Below are 24,647 nucleotides of genomic sequence, written 5' to 3' on the forward strand. Positions count from 1 at the left end.
CACTATGTGTGCTTTTTTTTGTATCTCAAATGTTTCACGTGAGTGCCAGCGCTGTTCTCACGTAAAGTCACCAGAGGCCGCTGTCAATCGACTGAATGACTGAATGATTGACTGGGCAACCGGCCAATCGACTGACCCACCCTCCTCCTTCCCTAAACCCAACCAATTTTACCGTTTGATCTCGACTGTTTACAAAAGCCGTCCAGAAAAAGAAAAGCCCTTGTCTGATTTTTACCACGTTTTCGGATTTTACCACATTCTCACCCTGTTGTTCACTCGCTCGTTTTATTTTTTGGATTCTGTTTTTGTCTTACCTGATTTCTGGAACCGCTCTTCCCGGACTCGAACTCGGTTGTCATCGTCATCAACTCCTCTCTGCATCTCAAGTCCACTGATGAACATGACGAGCTAACTGGACAAACTAGTTGCAGCGGGAAAGCGGTCAGTTGGTAAACGCCAAAAGGAAAAGCATCATACCGCCCTATAGCGTTCGCTTCAAAAAATGAAACGCAGCCATACATACCTCCAGCTACATAATTTACAGTCTCCAGAAACGTCCACGGGACTACGTTTTCAGAATGAGCCTGAGTTGGTCACTTCGCAGCAAGAAGGTCACTGGTTCGAGTCCCTGCTTGTTCTTGCATGTTAGCCTGGGTTTCCTCCAGGTGCTCCGGTTTACCCCACAGTCCAAACACATGCGCTGTAGGTGAATTTAATAAACTAATATGGTCATAGTGCAGTGTGTGAATGAGTGTGTATGGGTTTCCCAGTACTCGGTTGCAACTTGTTGTATAAAAACATATGCTGTAATAGTTGGCGGTTCATTCCGCTGTGGCGACCTCTGATAAATAAGGGGCTAAGCCAAAGGAAAATGAATGAATGATTGATGAATGTTAAAATTAACATTATGAAAGATTGATAAAAGTATTCCTCATTGTTATTTTAACTAGTGTAGCTAAAATATGGAGCAATATTGCAAAGCATTACCAATTAATTTTAAATACTTCTCCCCTGGTGTTTACAAACAATTGACAAAATCATGCAGTGGTCAAATGCCGCAGCGATTCGCTATTTGCCAAAAACATTTCAAGGTTAAACCATTTATAATTTGCGCACAATTTTTAATACGTAATACAGAGGAAGCACGAGTTTCTGTTTTCCAAATACAAAATAGTTCCCAGTGCCACTTCTTTTCTTCCCAGTGAACATGTCGAATTGAGTGCATGTGCAGTTTCACGTTGTTGTTTTAAGAGGAAAATTGCCTCTTGAAACGTGGTCGTCTGCTCACGACAGATTTCTTTCAGCTCCGCAGTTGTCGAGCCGTTTCTCCCGAGCTTGACGAAACACGAAAGCGCTCGTCGTACATTTAAGCAGACAAAAAAAATATATAATTTGACTGTTAAGGAAATTAGAGCGCAATGGAAGAATCCCTTTTGGAGTGTTGCGCATGCACTGTTTGTTTATCTGAAAGGATGCACATTGTATCAATTTACAATTCTGGGTTTGCGCCGCCTCAGGCCGGGAGGCTCTCAGAAGTTGCTAGAATTAATTAGTTTTTTTTATTATTATTTATGGAGTAATCTATTTGGAGAGAGGAAGGCATTGCCTGTGGGCTCTGTCCTTTAAACGCTGCCATTATCTGCGGCGCACACGACACACAACAAACGAGAAGAGCGGAAGATATCGCCCAATAGAGAAACAAAGGAATGAAATGTATAGCCTGCTCGGCGGGGCAGAAAGAATTCAAGTATGTGGAGTGAGGGCTTATTTAGTTTGCGTGTGCCTGAGGTGCTTGTTTTGCGCAGATATGTCACACACTCCCGTATCAGATTAATAGTCTGAATGATATTGATTTTTGTTTATTTAGCTGCGTTAATGTTCTGGGTGGCTGGATTTTGTAATACAATCTCAGCTGAGCTTAATCTTTCCCCTGCGGCGAACTTCTGGTCAAGGTCACCATGTGAACGCTGTTTAACTATGACCGTTTAAAAAGCTATTGGACAATGAAATGTCATTGGTTGGGTTAATAAACTCATATCGAGAACCACTGGTCAGTTTATTTTAGTTCTTTACAGGATAATCAAATGAAAAAAAAAATTTAATCACCTTAAGTGGTTCCAAACCTTTATAATTTTTTTTTGAACTCCAAAGACGATACTGTGAAAAATGTTAGAAGCCTGTAACCATTGACAAATAAATACAATGGGAGTCAATGGTTACAGCTTTCCGAAATACAGTTGAAATCAGAATTATTAGCCCCCCTGAATTATTAGCCCCCGTGTTTATTTTTTTCCCCAATTTCTGTTCAACTGAGAGCAGATTTTTCAACACATTTCTAAACATATTAGTTTTAATACCTCATTTCTAATAACTGTTTTATTTCATTTATTATGACAGTAAATAATATATGACTAGATATTTTTCAAGACACTTCTATACAGCTTAAAGTGACATTTAAAGGCTTAACTAGGTTAATTAGGTTAACTAGGCAGGTTAGGGTAATTAGGCAAGTTACTGTAACGATGGTTTGTTCTGTAGACTACTGGGGGAAAAAGGGGCTAATAATTTTGACCTTAAAATGGCTTTTTAAAAAATAAAAACTGATTTTATTCTAGCCGAAATAAAACAAATAAGACTTTCTCCAGAAGAAAAAAATATTATCAGACATACTGTGAAAATTTCCTTGCTCTGTTAAACATCATTTGGGAAATATAAAAAAAATAAATTAAAGGGGGATAATAATTCTGACTTCAACTGTACTTTCAAATATCTTCTTTTCTATTTAAAAGAGGAATAAACAGGTTTATAAAAAGTATGATAACCGCATTTAAATATTTGGGTGTATAATTTTTTTAAGCTGATTGTATAGTGAATCTGTAGTAAAGTTTGGTTAACTATAGCCATAACTATTCATTTTTAAGGGATGTCCAGATCCATTTACGTGATCGGAAATCGGGCCTGATTATGTGGTTTCAGACTTGATCGGAATCAGACGTTACCTTCCAATCAGGACTCGAATATATATATATACAGTTGCTATCAAGATTATTAAACCCCCTGATTTATTAGCCCCCTGCATATTTTATTTTCCCAATTTCTGTTTAACGGAAAGAGAAAAGTGACATTTAAAGGCTTAACTAGTTAATTAGGTTACTAGGCAGGTTAGGGTAATTAGGCAAGTTATTGTATAACGATGGTTTGTTCTGTACACTATCGAAAAAAATATATAGCTTTAAGGGGTTTAAAAAATTAAAAACTGCTTTTATTCCAGCCGAAATAAAACAAATAAGACTTTCTCCAGAAGAAAAAATATTATCAGAAATGCTGTGAAAATTTCCTGTTTTTGTTAAACATAATTTCATTCATATATAAAAAAAGAAATAAAATCCAAAGGGGGGCTAATAATTCTGATTGCAGTTGTATATTCTTATTATTTTTGAACCCATCTATAATTATGTGGTGGCACAGAGTTAGACCTCTTTCTTGACTTCACACAGAAACAGCAGTGTGTGCGGCATGACATCACTTTGCTGCAGAGACACTATTGGTTAAATGCCAACATAGTAGAACACGGAAGCAGCTTCATTGTTTGTTTCACAAATTTCAGTCTTACGTGAACTGTCCCTTTAATGAAAATGTCTTGAAAGTAGTGTAGTGTAAGTGTGTATATTATTAAATATTTGCATTTTGTGTGTAACATAATACACATTACTCTGTCTGATAATGAATCAATTTAAGAAAAGAATAGTTATGGCTAAAGTTAACCAGACTTTAGTACAGATTCACTAAACAATCAGCTGAAAAGGTTAGTTCACCCAAAACGGAAAATTCTGCCATCATTTACACCTATTTGAGTTTCTTTATTCTGTTGAACACTTGCTGAATGCTGTAGCTGGCACACATTGACCTCCATAGTAATATTTTCCTACTATAGAAGTCGTTCAGCATTCTTCAAAATACCTTCTTTTGTGTTTAAAAAAAAATAAAGAAACCCATAAATGTTTAGCGAGGCAGAGTGAATGATGAGGAAATTTCAGTCTTACGTGAACTGTCCCTTTAATGAAAATGTCTTAAAAGTAGTGGAGTGTATGTGTGTATATTATGAAATATTTGCATTTTATGTCACATAATACACATGTTTGAATATGAAACGATGAAAAAAATTAACAGTTACAGCTAACGTTAACCAAAACTTCAGTACAGATTCATAGCTTAAAGGGTTAGTTTACCCAAATCTGAAAATTCTGCCATCATTTACGCCTATTTGAGTTTCTTTATTCTGTTGAACACTTGCTGAATGCTGCAGCTGGCACACATTGACCTCCATAGTCATATTTTTCTACTATAGAAGTCATTTAGCATTCTTCAAAATATCTTCTTTTGTGTTTCACAAAATAAAGAAACCCATAAAGGTTTAACGAGGGAGAATAAATGATGAGTTAAGTTCAATTTTTGCGTGAACTGCCCCCTTAATGTTAATGAAAATGTCTTGAAAGTATGAACATCTCTGTCTTTCCAGCAAAAAATAGTCATCTTTTTCTCCAAAAGAGGTCAAATCGTCTCTGCTGAAGAGCGCTGCTTCAATTCGCCGCTTTATAATTAGAAGCGCTGATAGAGGAGTCCGTCCTGATTGTCTGCTGCTTTAATTTAATGTGCATATAAAGAAGGAAGCGGCGTAATCAAGCTTCAATTAAGCGATGACTAAAATCTCCGCCACCCCTCCTCGTGTGGCCACCAACCAGGGCTATACTCGTGCTTTCCATTCACTAATCTGCTGTAATCAGGAAACCTATGAATCTTCCAGCCATATGGCCACATCACATGTGTCTCTTATAAAGACACGGCAATGAATCTCCCATTTATGCGCATGCATGTCACATGTGCGCGCATCGGCCTTCCATACTGATGGAATTAGCTGGAGGAAACCAGTCTTCCATATTTCCTGAGAGACATTTAGGGAATAATAATCATAATATGATTAACTTTCTCCGTCCGCTCGCTCGTGTGCGGCGCGGCGCAGTTGTTTTTTTGCCACCATGTGAACTGTGTTTAAACTAAATGTGTGTGTGTGTGTTGCGATGCTCTAATTGGTTTAGCAGCCAAAGGGAGTCAAAGGGCAGCGCAGCGTATCGAGACGCAACGTAAACCTGATGCTGGGAAGATGCTTTCTGAGGGAAGAGCATGTGTGGGCCTTCCTGGCAAAACACTTCTCCAGACCCAAACACCATTGCGCTTTTTTCCTTTTTGCACATTTTTGTACCTCCCTTTTCCTGTTTTTGACCTTTTCACCAGACTTTTTTTGCTAAAAACTTTTGATCCTGTTGATGCTGAATCTAATGTTATTAATTTATTTGTTCATTCATTTATTTATTTATTAGATAATTAGCCATAAAAATAAACGAGCAGAAAATGTGTATTAAACTACTAGAGTTATTATGTAGTAAAAACTACAGTGAAAGCATTGTTTGTTTATTTATTAGTTCATTCATTCATTCATTCATTCATTCATTTATTAGATAGTGAGCCACAAAAACAAAGAAGAAATTTCTTTTGTATTTTATATTATTTTAAAGTTATTATGTTATAGTAAAAGCTACAGTGAAAACATTGTTTATTTATTTATTTATTTGTTTGTTTGTTTGTTTGTTTGTTTGTTAGATAATTAGCCATAAAAACAACTAAGCGAAAATATTTTTAGAGTTATGTCATTAGTAAAAAACTACAGTGAGCGCATTGTTAGTTTATTTATTTATTGTTTTGAAATTTATTTATTTAATCAATAATTACATTAAACAAACAAAAATTGTGTATTGTTTTTTGTTTTTTTTATATTTTTAGAGTTATTATGTTAAAGTAAAAACTACTTATTTATTAGTTTTTTATTTATTTATGTATTTGTTTGTTTGTTTGTTTGTTTGTATGTTTGTTTGTTTATTAGATAATTAGCCATAAAAATATTATTTTTACTTATGTCATTAGTAAAAAAAAAAACTACAATGAAACCATTGTTTATTTATCTATGGATGTATTTATTTATTTATTAGTTATTTAGCCATAAAACAAACAAGTTTTAAAAAAAATGTGTATTTTAAAATGATCTTTAGAGTTGTAAAAGTAAAAGTTAGGAAATACTAAAATGAAAATATTTTTTATTTATTTATTTACTTATTTATTTATTTATTTATTTGATAGTTAGGCATAAATAAAAACAAGCAAGCAAAATCTGTGTATCGTTTTTTTGTTAATTTATTATTTTTAGAGTTATTACTTTATAGTATAAAACTACAGTGACATTTTTGTTTGTTTATTTATTTATTTATTTATTTATTTGATAATCAGCCATAAAAACAAACAAGCAAAAAACAGTGTATTGTTTTTTGCTAAATTATTTTATTATTTTAAAGTTATTATGTTAAACATTGTTTAAATTGTTATTCATTCATTCATTCATTCATTTATTCATTCATTTATTTTGTTTGTTTTCATGGCTAATTATCTAATAAACAAGCAAAAAAAATAGTGTTTTTTTATTATTATTTTATTATTTTTATAGTTATTATGTTATAGTAAAAACTACAGTGAAAGCATTGTTTGTTTGTTTATTATATAATTAGCCATAAAAAACAAGCAAAAATATTGTGTAATTTTTAAACTAATTTTTTTAAGTTATGTTATGGCTATAATTAGTCGTAAAACCAAAATAAAAACTAAACTTTTTATTTATTTATAAATTTATTGTGATAACTTGGCATAAATATCTCAAATAAAACACATCGATGGCCATTATGTGCATGCATGTGTTTTATTGTAGGTTTTTATAACATGTTATCGTGCCGCTGTCTTCTCTGGCTTGCATGGTTCGGGATCTGTAGAGCTGCGCATCTATGGATTTGCTCTTTAGTGTTTGTACTCTCAGTAGTGATTATTAACAACACTGAACACTGAAAACTGAACTACACTGATTCAATTTACTATGATCTTCTATGGGAAGCTGAGTTTTGAGTTATCACAATAAATAAATAAAATATAAACAAATAAATAACATTTTCACAAATTAGGTCACAATAAGTTTATAAAAATAAATAAATAAATATATATATATATATATATATATATATATATATATATATATATATATATATATATATATATATATATATATATATATATATATATATATATATATATGTGTGTGTGTGTGTGTGTTTTAATTCACAAATTAGGTTTAATGCATATATTCCCAGTTAATTTTTTCTCAATAGTATGCTTTGTCACATCAAATATAGCAGTAATGCCTTTTAGAAGTTTAATTATTTTAAAAGGACTTAACAATGTTAAAATCGTGAAGATATCATGTCCTGGAATAAATGATAAAGTGCATTGGATTGATTCAATATTGCAATTGTAGAAGGTCATTCAGTGCATACAGCAAAACTACCAGTGTAAGTGTACAATTTAATGGATATGTTTTATGATAGTACTGGAACTTGATTAAGGCTGCCAGTAAAAATACTGTAGTCCATAAATAATGGCACAACAGAACCTTCTATTGTTTCTCAGAGCACAAACAAGCTGATGTTGATGTCAGTTTAGCAGGCAGGCCTGTGTGTTAGAGATGTGAGATCACGTATTTGGCTGTGTGGCGACTGCTGCACATTATTATTCATGAGCGTGGGTGTGTTTCTGGAGCCTGGGGGCGGGATTATCTTTTCCCTTAGTGCTTGTTGTGCTGGAGGCCTCAGGACAGGGGTCTGTCTGGCACTGCCGCTGGGGTCTGATGGGTCTGGACTCGCTCCTGTCTCTGTCTTTTGCTGTATCACTTTCTCACTGGCTGCTGATTATCATTCTGGGACACTGGCGGAGCTCTGTGCCTGGCACTCTTTCACTCTCTGTCCCTTCCCAATGGAGAATAACATGATATCCTGCAGCACATCTACACACTTAAAAAAATCCTTGGTGTTGTAACCCAACATTGGGTCAAATATACCTAACCTAACCCAACCATTGGGTATAAAAGTGTAATTTAAATTGAGTTGAAAAAAACAACAACTTAGGTTGTTTTATATTGGACCCAAAGTGACAACCCAGCAATTTTAGAGTGCATTTTCTTTTGTCTAAGGGTTGCATACAAGAAACCGAGAACTTATTGGTCATTTTGCAGACTTGATTACTTTTTAAACAAGGATTTCTAAAAAAAAATAAATAAATAAAAAATCCTAATAATTCTCTAAAAAATGCTGGGTTGCAGAATAATTGATGGGTCAAATATGGACAAACCCAATGTTGGGTTAATTTGTTCAATTCAGTTTTAATTGCACCTTTTTATTTTTTATTTTGATCCAATGTTGAGTTATCGCAGTCCAGCGTTTTTTTTAAACAAGGATTTCAAAAGCGGTTGTCAGGCAAACACTCTAAAAATGCTGGGTTGATGTAACCCAATGCTGGGTTGTGTCCAATATGGCAAACCCAATGCTGGGTTCATTTGTTCAATTAAATTTAAATGGCATCTTTTAACACAGTGGTTGGGTTTGTTAATTTTTGACCCAACATTGAGTTATGGCAATCCAGCATTTTTTAAAACAAGGATTTGAAAAGAGAAATTGTAAGGCAATCTCTCTAAAAATAATGGGTTGCTGTAACCTAACATTGGGTTGAATATTCCCAACCATTGGGTATTAAAGTGTCATCTACATTGAATTTAACAAAATTAACCCAACTTTGGGTTTGTTTATTTTTAGAATTCATATTCTTCTGTCTAAAGGCTGCATAAAAGAAAACCGGGACATCTTGGTCATTTTATAGAGTTATATTTTACTTTTTAAACAAGGATTACAAAGGGGATTTTGTGTCTTATAATTGCTGGGTTGAATATACCCAGCAATTGTGTATAATAGAGTCATTTAAATTTATATATATATATAAAAAAAAAATATATATATATATATATATATATATATATATATATATATATATATATATATATATATATATATATATATATATATATATATATATATATATATATATATATATATATATATATTGGTTAGTTAATATTTGACCCAATGTGACAACCCATCATTTTTAGAATGCATATTCTTCTGTCTGGGCTGCATAAAATAAAGCGGGGACTTATTGGTCATTTTACTGACTTGTTTTTTTTTTTTTTTTAACAAGGATTTCAAAAGAGATTTTGAGGCAAACACTAAAAAAACGCTGAGTTGCTGTCACCCAATGTTGGGTGCGTCAAATATGAACTGGGTTCATTTGTTCAATTAAATTGAAATAACACCTTTAACACAGTGGTTGGGTTTGTTCATATTGACCCAACGTTGAGTTATGGCAATACAGCATTTTTTAAAACAAGGATTTGAAAAGAGATATTGTAAGGCAATCTCTCTAAAAATAATGGGTTGTTGTAACCTAACATTGGGTTGAATATTCCCAACCATTGGGTATCATGGTGTCATTTAAATTGAATTGAACAAAATTAACCCAACTTTGGGTTTGTTTATTTTTGACCCAGTGTGACAACCCAGCATTTTTAGAATGCATATTCTTCCATCTAAGGGTTGCTTAAAATAAAGCGGGACTTATTGGTAATTTTACGGACTTGTTGTTGTTTTTTCTTTTACAACAATGATTTCAAAAGAGATTTTGTGAGGAAAACATTAAAAAGTGCTGGGTTGTTGTTACCAAATGTTGGGTGGATCAAATATGGACTGGGTTCATTTTATTAATTCAATTTAAATAACACCTTTTAACACAGTGGTTGGGTTTGTTCATTTTGACCCAAGATTATGGCAACCCAGCATTTTTTAAAACAGTCATGACAACTCAGCATTTTTATTTATGTTTTATTATTATTTTGAGGTTTTCACCTTTAATGGACAGGACAGTATAGAGTATTGACAGCAAAGCATTGGGAGCAGAGAGAGGGAAAGGATCGGCATAGGACTGCGAAGTGGGAATTGAACTCTGGTCGCCGTGAGCACCATGCATGTGTGCATGTGTTGACGCACTGACCACTACACCACTAATAAAAGGACTAAGCCGACAAGAAAATGAATGATGAATGAATATTGGCAAAATGAAGCCAAATTATATGTATTTATGAAATAATAATAATGTTTGAGGATTTTTATTAGAAAGTAAATGAGAAAATAATAAGCACAACACTATTGTCTCGTATTCTTTGAAAGCTTTAAAAAGCAGACTGTGCTTTCTTGCTCATTTTACATGCACATTGGTGGTTCATTATTCATAAGATAACATCTTCGAAAGAGCAATGCAATACAAGACATATTTTTTATTTCCTTAAAGAACCTTGAAATGAAACCATTTATTCTTACGTTGATGAAGTTTGAAATTACCTGAAGAACATTTTTCAACAATCAAGAATCTTTTGTGAAATTAAAAGATTCCACGGATGTCAAAATGCAACAATCAGTGCCAATATAAAATACTTTTAATTCATGCAAAGCAAAACAAACCTTCTGAACCTCTGTGTCTGTGTGTCTGTCCGCAGGTGATGAGTATTTTGAGTAACCCCAGTGCTGTCCCGTCTCAGCCGCAGCATGATTTCTCCATCTCTCCTCTGCACGGCGGTCTGGAGGCGTCCAACCCCATCTCCGCCAGCTGCAGCCAGCGCTCGGACCCCATCAAGAGTGTGGACAGTCTGGCCTCGACTCAGTCCTACTGTCCCCCGACATACAGCGCCACCAGCTACAGCGTCGACCCCGTCACTGCCGGATACCAGTACAGCCAGTATGGCCAAAGTACGTACTGTACAGTCCCCGCATCACACACTCTTTACAGAGCTGCGTTTCTTTAGCAAAAATACACTCAATGTGCATTGTGTATTGTCATTATACCTAGAATGGAAAAGCTGAATTTGCAGCGTCATAACTCAAGTCTTCAAAAGGGGGGCTAATAATTCTGACTTCAACTGTATATAGCACATTTTTTACAACACAATGTTGCTCAATATGCTGAACACAATCATAACTAAATAAAATAAAACCTACCCCACTGTGGCGAGGGGGCGTGGCCGAGAGCCGTGGGAATGGAATGAGGCCGCCGCGTAAGTGGATGCACCTGTGCTGCGCACCGGCCTCGGATCCCACGGAAGGAGCTCTGGACTATAAGAGGAGGAACGATGGCAGAGGAAGCCGAGAGAGGACCGGGCCCGGGCATGTTGTTTTACTTTTGTTTTCAGTTTGACGGCAGTCTCCGTGAGGAGCTGCCGTCTGTTTGTTTTGGTTTAGACGGCAGTCTCCGTGAGGAGCTGCCGTTCATATTATGAATAAATATTTTAAAACTAAAAAAACTGTAATGAAGTTCACGGCCCTTTGGCTGCCGGGAAGAAGGAGGCGGAGAACCGACGTAGTTTTAAAAAATGTATTTATAATATGAACGGCAGCTCCTCACGGAGACTGCCGTCAAACTGTTTTTTTTGAGCCAACATGCCCGGGCCCGGTCCTCTCTCGGCCTCCTCTGCCATCGTTCCTCCTCTTATAGTCCAGAGCTCCTTCCGTGGGATCCGAGGCCGGTGCGCAGCACAGGTGCATCCACTTACGCAGCGGCCTCATTCCGTTCCCACGGCTCTCAGCCACACCCCCTCGCCACACTCACATACATAACAATTAAACATAAGGCAAACCCCTCAACATTAAAAAGGCTCAAATTCTAAAGAACAGAGATGTAGTTTCAGATGCTTTTTAAAAACAGATAGAGTTGGAGCGTGTCTGATGTGGGGTGGAAGCCCGTTCCAGAGTTTTGGGGTGATAACAGCAAAAGCCCGATCCCCACTTCGCTTACACTGGGACCCTGGTTCTGAAAGAATAAACTGATCAGAAGACCTTAGTGACCAACCAGGATTATATACATGTAAGAGCTCTGATAAGTAAGGTGGTGCCAGATCATTTAAGGATTAAAAAACAAAAAATAATAGTTTTAAATCAATCCGTGACCTAACAGGCAGCCAGTTCAACTCTACAGTTTAACAAAGGGACTTTAATTGACATTTCAGTAGTTTAAAATAATAAAAGAAATAAAAAAATTGAGAAATAAGCGAAATAAATGTAAAATAACAAAAAATGTACTGGCAGTTTATTAGAAGGTCTTTGTTGCATAGTATGCAACACCAACATAGACAATATCACACTTTTAACTATTAAAAACCTTAATCATTTAAAACAAGTTGTTGGAAGAAAGATCAAGATCCCATAATGCAATTTAAAAGCATAAATAAATGTGGAGGCGAGGCAGTGGCGCAGTAGGTAGTGCTGTCGCAAGAAGGTCGCTGGGTCGCTGGTTCGAACCTCGGCTCAGTTGGCGTTTCTGTGTGGAGTTTGCATGTTCTCCCTGCCATCGCGTGGGTTTCCTCCGGGTGCTCTGGTTTCCCCCACAGTCCAAAGACATGCGGTACAGGTGAATTTTGTAGGCTAAATTGTCCATAGTGTATGAGTGTGTGTGTGAATGTGTGTGTGCATCTCCCCCAGAGATGGGTTGCAGCTGGAAGGGCATCCGCTGCGTAAAAACTTGCTGGATAAGTTGGCAGTTCATTCCGCTGTGGCGACCCTGGATTAATAAAGGGACTAAGCCGACAAGAAAATGAATGAATGAAATAAATGTGGAAAAATTAAAACATGAATCACAAAACACGGAAAGCTGCTAATAATACAGATATTTTTACAGTGTAGTTATGAAGCTTAAAACCCAGCATGTCTTTTTAATAGGGAGGCAATTATTAATGCCTCGTGCATATTGCCAGTTGTAGTGTTTTCCTCTCTGTCCATTGCTGACCATCTCAAGACACCCTGACCCACACCAGCAAACACATGCTCCTGATAAAGCGGCCAGTTCGGCCCCGAGCTCCTGGGTTAGTCACAGTACTCTTCCCTTCACTGGGAAACAGCCACTTCAAAGAGCACTTTTACACCCAGAGGCTCCTGATGTCCTCTTAGTCACCTCACACACACACACTCCAGCTTCAGGGCAGGAAAAAATTGATTGATTTAATTAACATAATCAGACGCTGATGTTGTCACAGAAGTCAGAAACCTGTATGAGATGTGTGTTTCGTTATGAGTATGACTTACAAAATTCTAGTTTGTTTTCTTACCTGAAGGTTTTATCTGTTATAAACACTGGTGAATTCTTGAAACAAGATGCCATTGAAAAGAGAAGTCTTTTGCATTTCAAGTACTGTAAATTGGTGGAAAAGTCTGAAAATGCACCTGAAATGTGCTTGAAAAGTGCTTAAATTAGACTTTGGAAAAGATGTAATAACCTTGTTCACCGGAAGCGCAGTTATTAATAAAAAATACAGCCATTGTGAAATATTATTACCATTTTAGATTAGGACTTGCAAATTAAAACAATTTATAATATATGCAAAACTCAAATAGTTTTCTTACATGGAGGTTTTATCTGTTATAAATACTGGTAAATTCTTAAACCAAGATGCAAAAGAAAAGAGAAGTCTTTTGCATTTCAAGTACTGTAAATTGCTTGAAAAGACTGAAAATGCATCTGGAATGTGCTTGAAAAGTGCTTAAACTGGACTTTGGTAAAGATGTAATAACCCTGTTTAACAGAGGCGCATTTATTAATCAAAAATACAGTCATTGTGAAATATTATTACCATTTTTAAATTAGAAAATGTATATTAAAACTAATTATAATACAGTATATGCATAACTCAGTGGTTTTCTTACCTGGAGGTTTTATCTGTTATAAATTTTGGTTAAAAAAAAACAAGATGCAAAAGAAAAGAGAAGTCTTTTGCAATTTAAGTACTGAAAAATTACTGGAAAATATTAAAAATGCACCTGTAATATGTTTGAAAAGTGCTTAAATTGGACTTTGGAAAAGGTGTAATAAAGCATTTATTTAATTATTATTTTTTTATATTTTATTTATAACAGTTTTGAATAGCACTTTTTTATCTATAATACGTTTTTATAAAAATAAAGAAAAAATACAGAAAAAAATTATTAAAAACTATTTTAAAATTTTAATAAATGAATAAAAAACAATTAAAAACAAGCACCAGTCCATCCAAACATGCACTATAAAGAGTAAATAATATACATCAAGTTTTACTTGACCAAACTCAAAACATTGAAAAGTGATATATAAGCGCTCTACCTCCAACTCTTAAAAAAAGATAAGCAAGGAGAAAGGCCTCAGATTCTTTCAAACTTTTTAGAAGCATCTGCCCTAGCAAAAAGAATTCTTTCAAGCCTAGGAACAGCAACCATTTCAGTGAGCCATTAATGAAAAGTAGGTGGTAAAGTGGACTTCCAATCCATCAAGATCACCCTTTTAGCCACCCCTATACCAAACATAATAGACATTTCCTGGTTATGTGACCATGCTAGCATCCAAACAGGGCTAATTCAATATCTGGGCTAATGTTTTCTCCCAAAACATTTGAATAAAATGGAAAAATATTTTTCCAAAACTCTGGGATCTCAGGGCAAAACCAAAAAGTATGAGCATACGTTCCCTCTGAGATCTTGCATCTCTCACATAACGGGGAAACTGAAGGGAATCGTGCATTAATACAACAGGTATGTTCCTTCCCAGGTCTCATTTGAAATGTTAATTCCAATATCTTCTTCCCATGCCAATTAATGGTGATCAGAAGACACGGCAAATTGGTAGACAAACAAGGAAACAAACTGCGTCACTAGATGCTTGGCCTTATAAGGGTTATAGGCGTGTTTATTATTAAAAAATACAGTCATTGTGAAATATTATTACCATTTCAAATTAGAAAATGCAAATTAAAGCAATTTATATTAGGGCTGCACAATATTGGAAAACTGACATTGTGATATTTAGTTTTCTATTTTGATATTTAGTATTACGATATGAATATAATTTGAGTAGGTGGCGGTTGCGCAGTGGGTAGCGCTGTTGCCTCCCTACAAGAAGGTCGCTGGTTCGAGTCCCGGCTAAGTCAACCAATCAACAAAACGTTTTACTTCAAAATTGCTAGAAAATTTCAGAACCAGTTCCAAGGAAAGCGTGTGCATGTGCGTGTGTGCGTATGTGTGTGTGAGAGAGAGAGAGTGTGCATGCTAGTGTGTGTGTAGTAGTAGTGTGAGGTCCATCAGAAGGTGCAGGAGGGTTGATTGAAGAGATCTGACGAGCGAATGTCAGGTTAATTATGAGTGAGATTGAGAGACTGATCTGTTTAATGAGTCCGACGAGAGAGCTGCTGAAATTGAGGCCAGTATGAAGCATGAAATCTCAAACGCTCAGAGTAATAAAGACTGGCACACACACACACACACACACACACAGCTGAATGAACCACACTATGGATTTTCTCTCGCTCTCTCTCTGGCCTTGGTGTTGGTTTTAACTCATATGTTGTGTTTTATCAGTTTTTATTTGTTTAGTTAGAGCTTAGTTCTCTGGTCAGATGTTTAGGAGTGACTGATCACTGTATTAAGCTTGGTTAGAAGTGAAGTTTGATTCACAAATGAGTCATTCATGTAATTTGGTTTAAGGCTTTTCATTTTCACGTGTAGTTTTTGTTAACTAAATCTATTAAAAAGGTTTTGGTAATTAAATAAAAATCAAATATGATAATCATGGCCTGGTTTCACAAACAAGGCTAAGCTAAGCCAGGATTAGGTCTTAGTTAAATCAAAGCATCTTAAATACACAGCAAAGGCAGCACAGAAACCAATAAGTGGCATAAATTTATGAAAATGTGTATTTATGTGAGCCAAAGATGCCCAAAGTAGGGCCCGCAGGCTAAAGTTGGCGAGTGGTAACCTTTAGTTTGGCCTAGTGATGCGCGGATGGCCAGTATATCAGCGGGCGCTGCGGATAATCCGTGGGCTGGGCGGGCCGGGTAATAAAAAAATTCATTATTATTAATTGCGGGTGGGTTGCGGGTCGATGGACTAGCGAAAATCAGAGAGTGGGCTTTGCAAACTGGGAAGATGAGACACCCAAAATAATGGATGAAGTGCAAGAGAACTGTTAAGACTTGCAGTTAGAGGAGTAATCAGAGGAAAATCTGCTTTCGTTCTGGAAGAAACAAGATCGCTTATTTCCACAACTGCAGCGCCTTGCGAGGAGAATCTTGTGCATTCCTACAACAAGCAGTGCGGGCGAATGCTCATTCAGTGCAGCCGGCCGTGTTTTGGAGACGAGGTGGAATCGCCCGAATCCAGGCCAATCCAATTTTTACTTTCTGTATCTATTTAAAAATGAAGAAAATGTTGTCTGAAGACAATAGGATGGGGAGGAGACCTTCAGTTTATTTGTTTTATTCCTGATGTACAAAAAAAGCCACTAAAATTAAATGATTCAATTACATGTTGTAAATGAATCAGACTTTTAAAATGTAAACACTGTCACTTGATAGATAGAGGACAATGCACAAATCATCTGCGAGCAAGGCAATGTAAAGGCAAGAGCAGCTCGACTAGTGTATTCACTAGTGTAATTGTGCATTTTATAAAACAACTTATTATAATGGACATTTCAGTCAGTTTATGAACCAAATACAGTGCTCAGCATAATTGAGAACACATTTCTCAGTAAATATAGGCAATGTATTTTGGTGCATTTTAACAAAACAGATTTAGTAAGCAGATATATTTATTAAAATAATATTTTAGTCACCAAACCTATTTAGAAATAGAAAGATTATACAATTAATTTCAAGCAAAATATTGCAAAATAAATAAATAAATAATTTTTTTTTAAAAATTTCAACAAAAACTTTTAATTTTTTGTTTCTCTTGATTTTTCCTCTTTTTAAATTTGTATTTGATATTTTTCTATAACATAAATTTGGCTGTACTAGTTTTTGCACTGTTATCGTCAGTTATTTTATTAGATGAGCTCCAGATTTGTCTTCAGTATTGACTAATCTGGATGGGTTTATACTTGTCTTTATGTGTTTATATGTTCATGTTTATATTTTTATATGTTGAATTATTTTAGTTTACATTGATTAATTGTGACTGGTTGGGGTTTAATGTGGTTTAAAATGCTACATTTGAGAATATGTACAGATGTTTATACTTACCTTTTAATTAGTGGATGTTGGTCTATGTTAATGGGGTGGGGCTTCACCTTTAAAAGGCAGCCCCAAACAACAATTCAAGGTCAGATCACCTGGCGAGCGAGCGAGCTACTGTGGTGCCATAAGCGATCTGTGACTTGTATATTTTGATTGTGATTGTACATATATCGTTTTGTTTGTTGTTTATTTGTTCTTTTATTTTTTGTTTGTTTTGCTACTTTGCTGAGTTTTGGGTTTCACTTTCGTACACTGTAAATAAACCATCACTTTACACGTTATTTCAGCGAGTTTGGCCATCATTTTGAGGTTTTCTCATTTTTTTTATATACTTTGAGAACCCACTACAAGCCTTCTTGGCTCTTAAACCTCACAATAATGTATATGCACAAATATAGTATTGTATAGCTTCCTATTAAAAATATGAATTTAAAAGAGAGATTTGTGAGGGGTGCACTTATTTATGCTGAGCACTGTATGCAAACTTTAAAAAATGCTGGGTTATTTCAACCCAAATTTGGATAAAATATGAAGCACTGGGTAATTTATTTATTTTGTTTTAATATATTTTATAGGCCAATTTACACCCATTTTTTGTGTGTATTTAGTTTCAAATAGCATTTTTAGAGTGTATTTAACTTCAGCAAAAGTCAATGTATGAAAATTTGAATCAGTTTCTGAATTGGTTCATTGAAATAAACCTTTTCACTGAATCAAAATGAAGACATTATCTATGCTGTGCTGAATTTTAAAGGGATAGTTCACCCAAAAATTTAAATCACCTCATCACTTACTCCTTTTAAACCTTTTCTTTAATTTTCTGTACACAAAAATATCTATTTTAAAGAATGCTGGTAGCTGGCAACCCTCAGCTTTCATAATAGGAATAAAATATTACTATCAAAGTCAATGGATAGCATTGGAGCAATGGAGCATTCTTCTAAATATCTTCTTTTGTGTTCAACAGAAAAAAAAGAAACAGGTTTTGATTAAGTGAGAGTTGTATTTTGCCGTACTATCCCTTTAATATATTGCACAGCATCCACAAGGCCTTCATTTTGATTCATTCGACTGGTTTATTTGGTAACACTTTAGTTTACAACCCGGGCTCATTGTGGAAACGTAGCCCCGCGGACGTTTCTGCGGACCGCGATTTACGTCCCGGGAAGTACGTATTCGAGCGTTTTTTTTTTCGCGGATCAGCGCCGTTCTCGCGAAAAAAGCCGCCGGATCGGCCGACTCGGCCGCCCTCCTCTTCCTCCTCCTCCTCCTCCTTCCCTAAACCCGAGCGACGGTTCGCAAAAGCCGTCCAGAAAAAAAAAAAAAAAAGCAAAAGCCCTCGTCTTCGATTTCGACAGCGTTTTCGGATCCCGCCACGTTCTCGCCCTTATTTTTCGGATTCCGTTTTTCGTCTTACCTGATTTCCGGAAGCGCTGTTCCCCGGACTCTATCCCGGTCGTCGTCCACCGCGGCTGGCTCCTCCTCCTCCTCCGGGGCCTCCGCTCCGCCGACGCAACGCTGTGAGCTAAGTGGACAAACTGGTTGCATCCGGAAAGCCCTCCACTCGGAGGCGAGCCGTCGGCCGGCGAGCGCGAAGACGAGGGGCGGAGCGACGCCACACCGCCCCGCAGTGTTCGTTTGAAAAAAACTAAACGCGGCCTTTACGTACCTCCGGCCACGTAAATCGCGGTCTCCAGAAACGTCCGCGGGGCTACGTTTCCAGAATGAGCTTGGGTTGTTAGTTTAGGTCACAATTCACGGTATTAACAAACCATTAACTAACACTAATAGCTTAATAAACTACTAGTTAACTGTTTATTAATAGTTAATACGGTAGTTGGGTTTAGGTTTTAGGTAGGATTAAAGATGCAAAATAAGATCTGCCTTATAACTACTAAAGAGCAGTTCATATCTTAATAATAGGAAGGTAATAAGCCAATTGTTAATAGCAGGAATTAAAGTGTTAGCATTTATTTTAATGAACCGATTCATAAATTGATTCATATGCATGCAGTATACTGTTGTGACATATGTGCTAATGTCAATATGTCTGTGTGTCTGTGTTTTCTCCAGCCGCTGTGGACTATCTGGCCAAGAATGTGAGTCTGTCCACTCAGAGACGGATGAAGCTGGGCGATCATTCAGCGGTGCTGGGACTCCTGCAGGTGGAGACAGGACAGGCCTACTGAATCTGACCATACTAACACACACACAAGCAGCTCCTCCAGTGTGTGTCAGGATCTTCCTCTGATTTACAATCTGTCATGCTCAATCTGCCACGATTCTGGTCTCTTAAACAAGACAAGAGGACCAACAGCAGACGCGCAGACGGACGCCAAGAACACACACATGAGCCATTTCCAAAACTAACTGTGTGCATAGTCGTGTGTGAATCTCAGTGTCATTACAGCGCTTGTTTTCTATCGATATTGTTATTACGATTGCCCTTACAGTTGTTGTAATTATGATTATGCTAACTATTGTTTCGTTTCGTTGTTTCCAGATCCACACGTAGCATTTTTTTTTTACTCATTTTAACCCGAGGTTTGTACGTGAAATGCTGACAGTGGGCTTAAACTGGGATTGAGTATTTGTGTGTGTGTTGAAAGTGTGACTGCTGGTTTTCCACTTTCGAGCCGTGATGTTCCTGAGCGATTTGACCTTCTCCGACTTCATATTTCACTCGACATTCCATGCGAACTTGGCCACTCTGTGGGAAGTCTGGCTTTCTGCTGGGAATTAGCAGAGATTTTAGAGGACCAGCCATGCTTTTTCTCGTTTCTCAAATGCCCATTTTGTGCTTTGAATAATCTGTGAAGACAGAATTAATTGAATTACAGTTGAAGTCAGAATTATGAGCCCCCCTTTTTTATTTTTCCCCCAATTTCTGTTTAATGGAAATATTTTTTCAACACTTTTCTAAACATAATAGTTATAATAACTCATCTCTAATAACTGGTTTATTTTATCTTTGCCATGATGACAGTAAATAATAATTGACTAGATATTTTTTTAAATACTTGTATTCAGCTTGAAGTGACATTTAAATGCTTAACTAGCTTCATTAGGTTAAAGTGAGGGTAATTAGGCAAGTGATTGTATAACAGTGGTTTGTTTCAAAACAAATATTGCATAAAGGGGCTAGTAATATTGATCTTAAAATGGTTTAAAAAAATTTAAAACAGTTTTTATTCTAGCCGAAATAAAACAAAAAAGACCTTCATCCAGCGGAAAAAATATTATCAGACATACTGTGAAAATTTCCTTGCCCTGTTAAACATCATTTGGGAAAAATTCAATCGGTGAATAATTCTGTCTTCAACTGTGCTAAAAAAAAATAATAATGAATAAATAAATAAGAATTTTTATTAAAAAGAAAAGATCATTTAAAAGAGACAAAAACTTGTAAACATTCATATCGAAAAATGCAATGCAACATTTATCATTCCACTTACTGTAGATAATACAGTTAGATTTTAAAAGCTAAGTCAAATATGTCGAATGTACAAGTGGTATTTAAGACCAAACGTTTTCTTTATTTGAATTTATTATTTTTTTAAAGGACTCTCTTCTGTAACCAAGGCTGCATTTATTGATCAAAAAAGCGTAAAAGTATTGCAATTCAAAATATAACCTTCCTGTTTGAATATATTTAATAATGTAATTTATTTCAGTGATGTAAAGCTGAATTTTCAGCATCATTACTCTAGGCTCCAGAATCACACACTAAAAAAATGAGTTCTGCAAAACAGTTGCAAACAATTTATATGGGTTGAATTTAAAAAAACAAATTTGATTTTAGTAAGTAAGTCATGTGTATTTATATAGCGCATTTATCATGTATGGCCATACAGTTTTTTCCATATAGTTTGTCTAAAGCAGGCATACAATCAGCCAGCGCAGTCGTCCCTCCAGAGTAAAAAGCGACATTTTGTGTCTGCCGGTTTGTTTACTTGCGGGAGTTCATTGGCATTTTCCCGCACGTGAATTCTGACCAATCAATAAGCAGTTTAGGAAATATGTTTAACAACATCTGGCCAATGAGAGATGTGGATTTTGTCAGATGACTGCATTTTTGTTCGTTAAAACTGGTTCGGACCAAAGCCAGCAGTGGTGTGAAAACGCAACAGAAAGACGGCAGAAGATGCAACAATGTATCATTTATTACCCTTGGTGCGGACCAAATGAAGCGAACCACAGATGTGAAAGCACCCTAAATTCTTGAGGGTTTTTGAGGAAAACCTTATTCTTTCATGTTTCATCCACCTAAAATTGTTCAAGCAATTAAGGTAACTTAATCCATTTGTGTTGGGACAGCATAAAGGAATTGTGTGGAGCCCAGCATTTTGTACTGTTTTTTAGTGTTGCTTTGTTCAGATACTTTGATAAATACACTAAAAAAGAAAAAAAAATGTTTTGTCGCAAATTGTTGCAAACAATTTAAATAAGCTGAATTTAAACAGACAAATTAAGCTAAACACTACTAAATTTAATTAGTTTAAATCCACTCATTTCTTTCATTTACTTGTCGACTTAGTCCCTTTATTAATCCGGGGTCGCCACAGCGGAATGAACCGCCAACTTATCCAGCACATTTTTATGCAGCGGATGCCCTTCCAGCCGCAACCCATCTCTGGGAAACATCCACACACACATTCACACACACACTCAAACACTACGGACAATTTAGCCTACCCAATTCACCTGTACCACATGTCTTTGGACTTTTGGGGAAACCGGAGCACCCGGAGGAAACCCACGCGAACGCACACAGAAATGCTAACTGAGCCGAGGATCAAACCAGCGACCTTCTTGCTGTAAGGCAACAGCACTACCTACTGCGCCACTGCGTCGCCTTGTTTAAATCCAGCCCATATAAATTGTTTGCAACCACTTAACTTAAAAAAAATATTAATTTAGTGACTCATTTTTTCAGTGTGGCAAGTTTAAATGTGTTTTCTGACATCCTACATGCTTTACTGTCACCTTTGATTGATTTATTGCATCCTTGGTCATTAATAATTAAAAACAAATCCAACTATCCCCACATGTTCGATAACATTCCTCAATCAATGGTTTACATTTTCTCTCCTTTTTTTTTTTAAATATTGCAAACTCACTTAAAAGCACACGCCGGGGCTCCTGTAATCACGATCTCTTGCATTCACAAATTTGTACAATAATAATAATAATAATAATGATAAGTCGTAACCTTCGGACATCGGTGTAGCACTCGACATTTTGACACATAAATGGAATTGTACAGTAGATGAAGCAGATCGTTTATTGTTTGTTTATAAAGAATATGTTTTATACTAAAACAGAAAAGGTGTCGTGTGGTAGATGAAGCAGGGGATACGTGTAAGTCTTCTATTGTAATTTTGTGTTTATATATTTACTGCTTTGCTTTTCTTTGCTTTCAATAGTTACGTATCGATTTTTTCCTATAGGATGTTATGATTTCACGTGTATTTGAGGATGAAATATTTGGACCATTTTGGAAGTGGAGACTTTTTTTTGTGACCGATGGCTTGTTTTACAGACTGTGGGAAAAACGCAGCAGAGTTTGGTGCTAAAAATGACCGTTTCATGGGGTGTGTTTGTGGAGAAGAGGACTTTAAAGAAACCACCCGCTTGATATCTTCATCAGAAAGACTTCTAGTGTCCATCCACGGCTAACACCTTTCTTAATCAGCATTTGGATATTAAAAATATTAGCCATCGGGGACGTCGGACTGAGCTCCTGCTTTCGTTAGCGTTTGTGTTTCTTTGCTTTCAGCATGTGTGTACGTTACCATGGTATAATTTATTCTGCTGTATGAAGTAGTAGCTTTAGTGGGAACCTTGTATTTGGTATTTACTACCTTCAGCCTGTTGGTGTCTTTACTGTAACACTGGCGTAAATGTTATCAATTAAAGATCTAAAACTGACTTAAAGATCAAACCTTTACTGTGTGTTTCATTTCAGAGTGCTTTTGGTTGGGAAAGGTTTGTTTATGACTTCTGACTTTTTTTGTTTGTTTGCTTGGTTTTATTAAATGATTATTGTTTTGATTTAGGCAAAGCAATGCAGAAAAAAAATATATATATATTTTTTTATTTTATATATACAGTTGAAGTCAGAATTATTAGCCCCCCTGAATTATTTGCGCCCCTGTTTATTTTTTTCCCCAATTTCTGTTTTATTGAGGAACGATTGTTTCAGCACATTTCTAAGCATAATAGTTTTTAAAATGTATTTCTAATAACATATTTATTTTCTCTTTGTCATGATCACAGTAAATAATATTTTACTTGATATTTTTCAAGACACTTCTATACAGCTTAAAGTGACATTTAAATGCTTAACTAGGTTAATTAGGTTAACTAGGCAGGTTAGGTTAATTAGGCAAGTTATTGTATAACATTGGTTTGTTCTGTAGATAATCGAGAAAAAAAAATAGCTTAAAGGGGCTAATAATTTTGTCCCAAAAATGTTTTTTAAAAAATTAATAACTGCTTTTATTCTTGTCGAAATAAAACAAATAAGACTTTCTCCACAAGAAAAAAATATTATCAGACGTATATATATATATATATATATATATATATATATATATATATATATATGTATATACTAAAATTTATCACCAGATTTCCACACTTGATTGACAACATTAAGAAATTTTATATCAAATCTAAATCTTCCGTTTAATTATGCAAATTATGTATCCTTTAAATAAACCTAATTTGCATAAATGTTTACTACAAAAATTGTTGTCAGGTTTAAATTCTTTATTATTATTCTTTATTTATTTATTATTACTAAGGGGATTTTGGGAATTGTTTTTATTGCTCTATAATTTAAAGATTTAAAAACGCTGTAAACAGCCTGGAAAAATGTGTTTTTCAAAATGATTCATTCATATTCCTTAGGCTTAGTCCCTTTATTCATCAGGGGTCGCCACGGCTGAATGAACCACCAACTTATCCAGCATATGTTTTACACAGCAAATGCCCTTCCAGCTGCAACCATCCATACACACTCATACACTACAGTCATAGGGAGAACATGCAAACTCCACACAGAAATGCCAACTGATCCAGCCGAGACTCGAACCAGCAACCTTCTTGCTGTTAGGCGACAGTGCTAACCACTGAGCCACTGTGCTGCCTTTATTTATTTGTTTGTTTTGCATCAGACTACAGTGTTAATTCATCCAGTTGCAGGACCTCCAGAAGGGATTTCTAACACTATTTTAACAAACTTTTTCCTAAGATTTTTGACTCTCATTTGCAGGATGAGTTGATTCTGATTGCTGAAAGTCAGAGTCAGTTTACAGCTTAAAATAAAAATCTAAGAATGTAAATTCTTAGAAATAAAGGTATAAGAGCTGTCACTGGGGTGGTACCATTCCAAAAGATAAACATTTGTACTTAAAGGGTCCATACTGGTACCTCAGAAGTATTCATTCATTTTCTTTTCGGCTTAGTTCCTTTATTAATCCAGGGTCGCCACAGCGAAATGAACAGCCAACTTATCCAGCACATTTTTATGCAGCAAATGCTATTACAGCCGCAACCCATCTCTGGGAAACATCCACACATC

General features: G+C 35.7%; 1 protein-coding gene and 1 long non-coding RNA gene across 4 annotated transcripts in view; both read left to right on the top strand.

Annotated features, from left to right (window-relative positions):
• pax7a (paired box 7a) overlaps nt 1-23,003 on the top strand; it is a 123,463-nt gene extending 100,460 nt beyond the window's left edge. Inside the window, exons 8-9 of one of the 3 annotated variants that reach the window (XM_087271809.1) lie at nt 10,529-10,778; nt 19,133-23,003. In XM_087271809.1, the coding sequence (XP_087127935.1) occupies nt 10,529-10,778; nt 19,133-19,248 (366 nt within the window). In that variant the 3' untranslated portion in view covers nt 19,249-23,003. 3 annotated transcript variants of the gene reach the window in all.
• Nucleotides 1-24,647, top strand: part of LOC141376673 (uncharacterized) — a 208,799-nt gene that overhangs the window by 172,331 nt on the left and 11,821 nt on the right. The gene's annotated exons all lie outside the window — the stretch shown is intronic.

Source organism: Danio rerio, chromosome 11 (assembly GCF_052040795.2).
Source record: "Danio rerio strain M-AB ecotype USA chromosome 11, GRCz13ab, whole genome shotgun sequence".
Classification (NCBI taxonomy): Eukaryota; Metazoa; Chordata; class Actinopteri; order Cypriniformes; family Danionidae; genus Danio; species Danio rerio.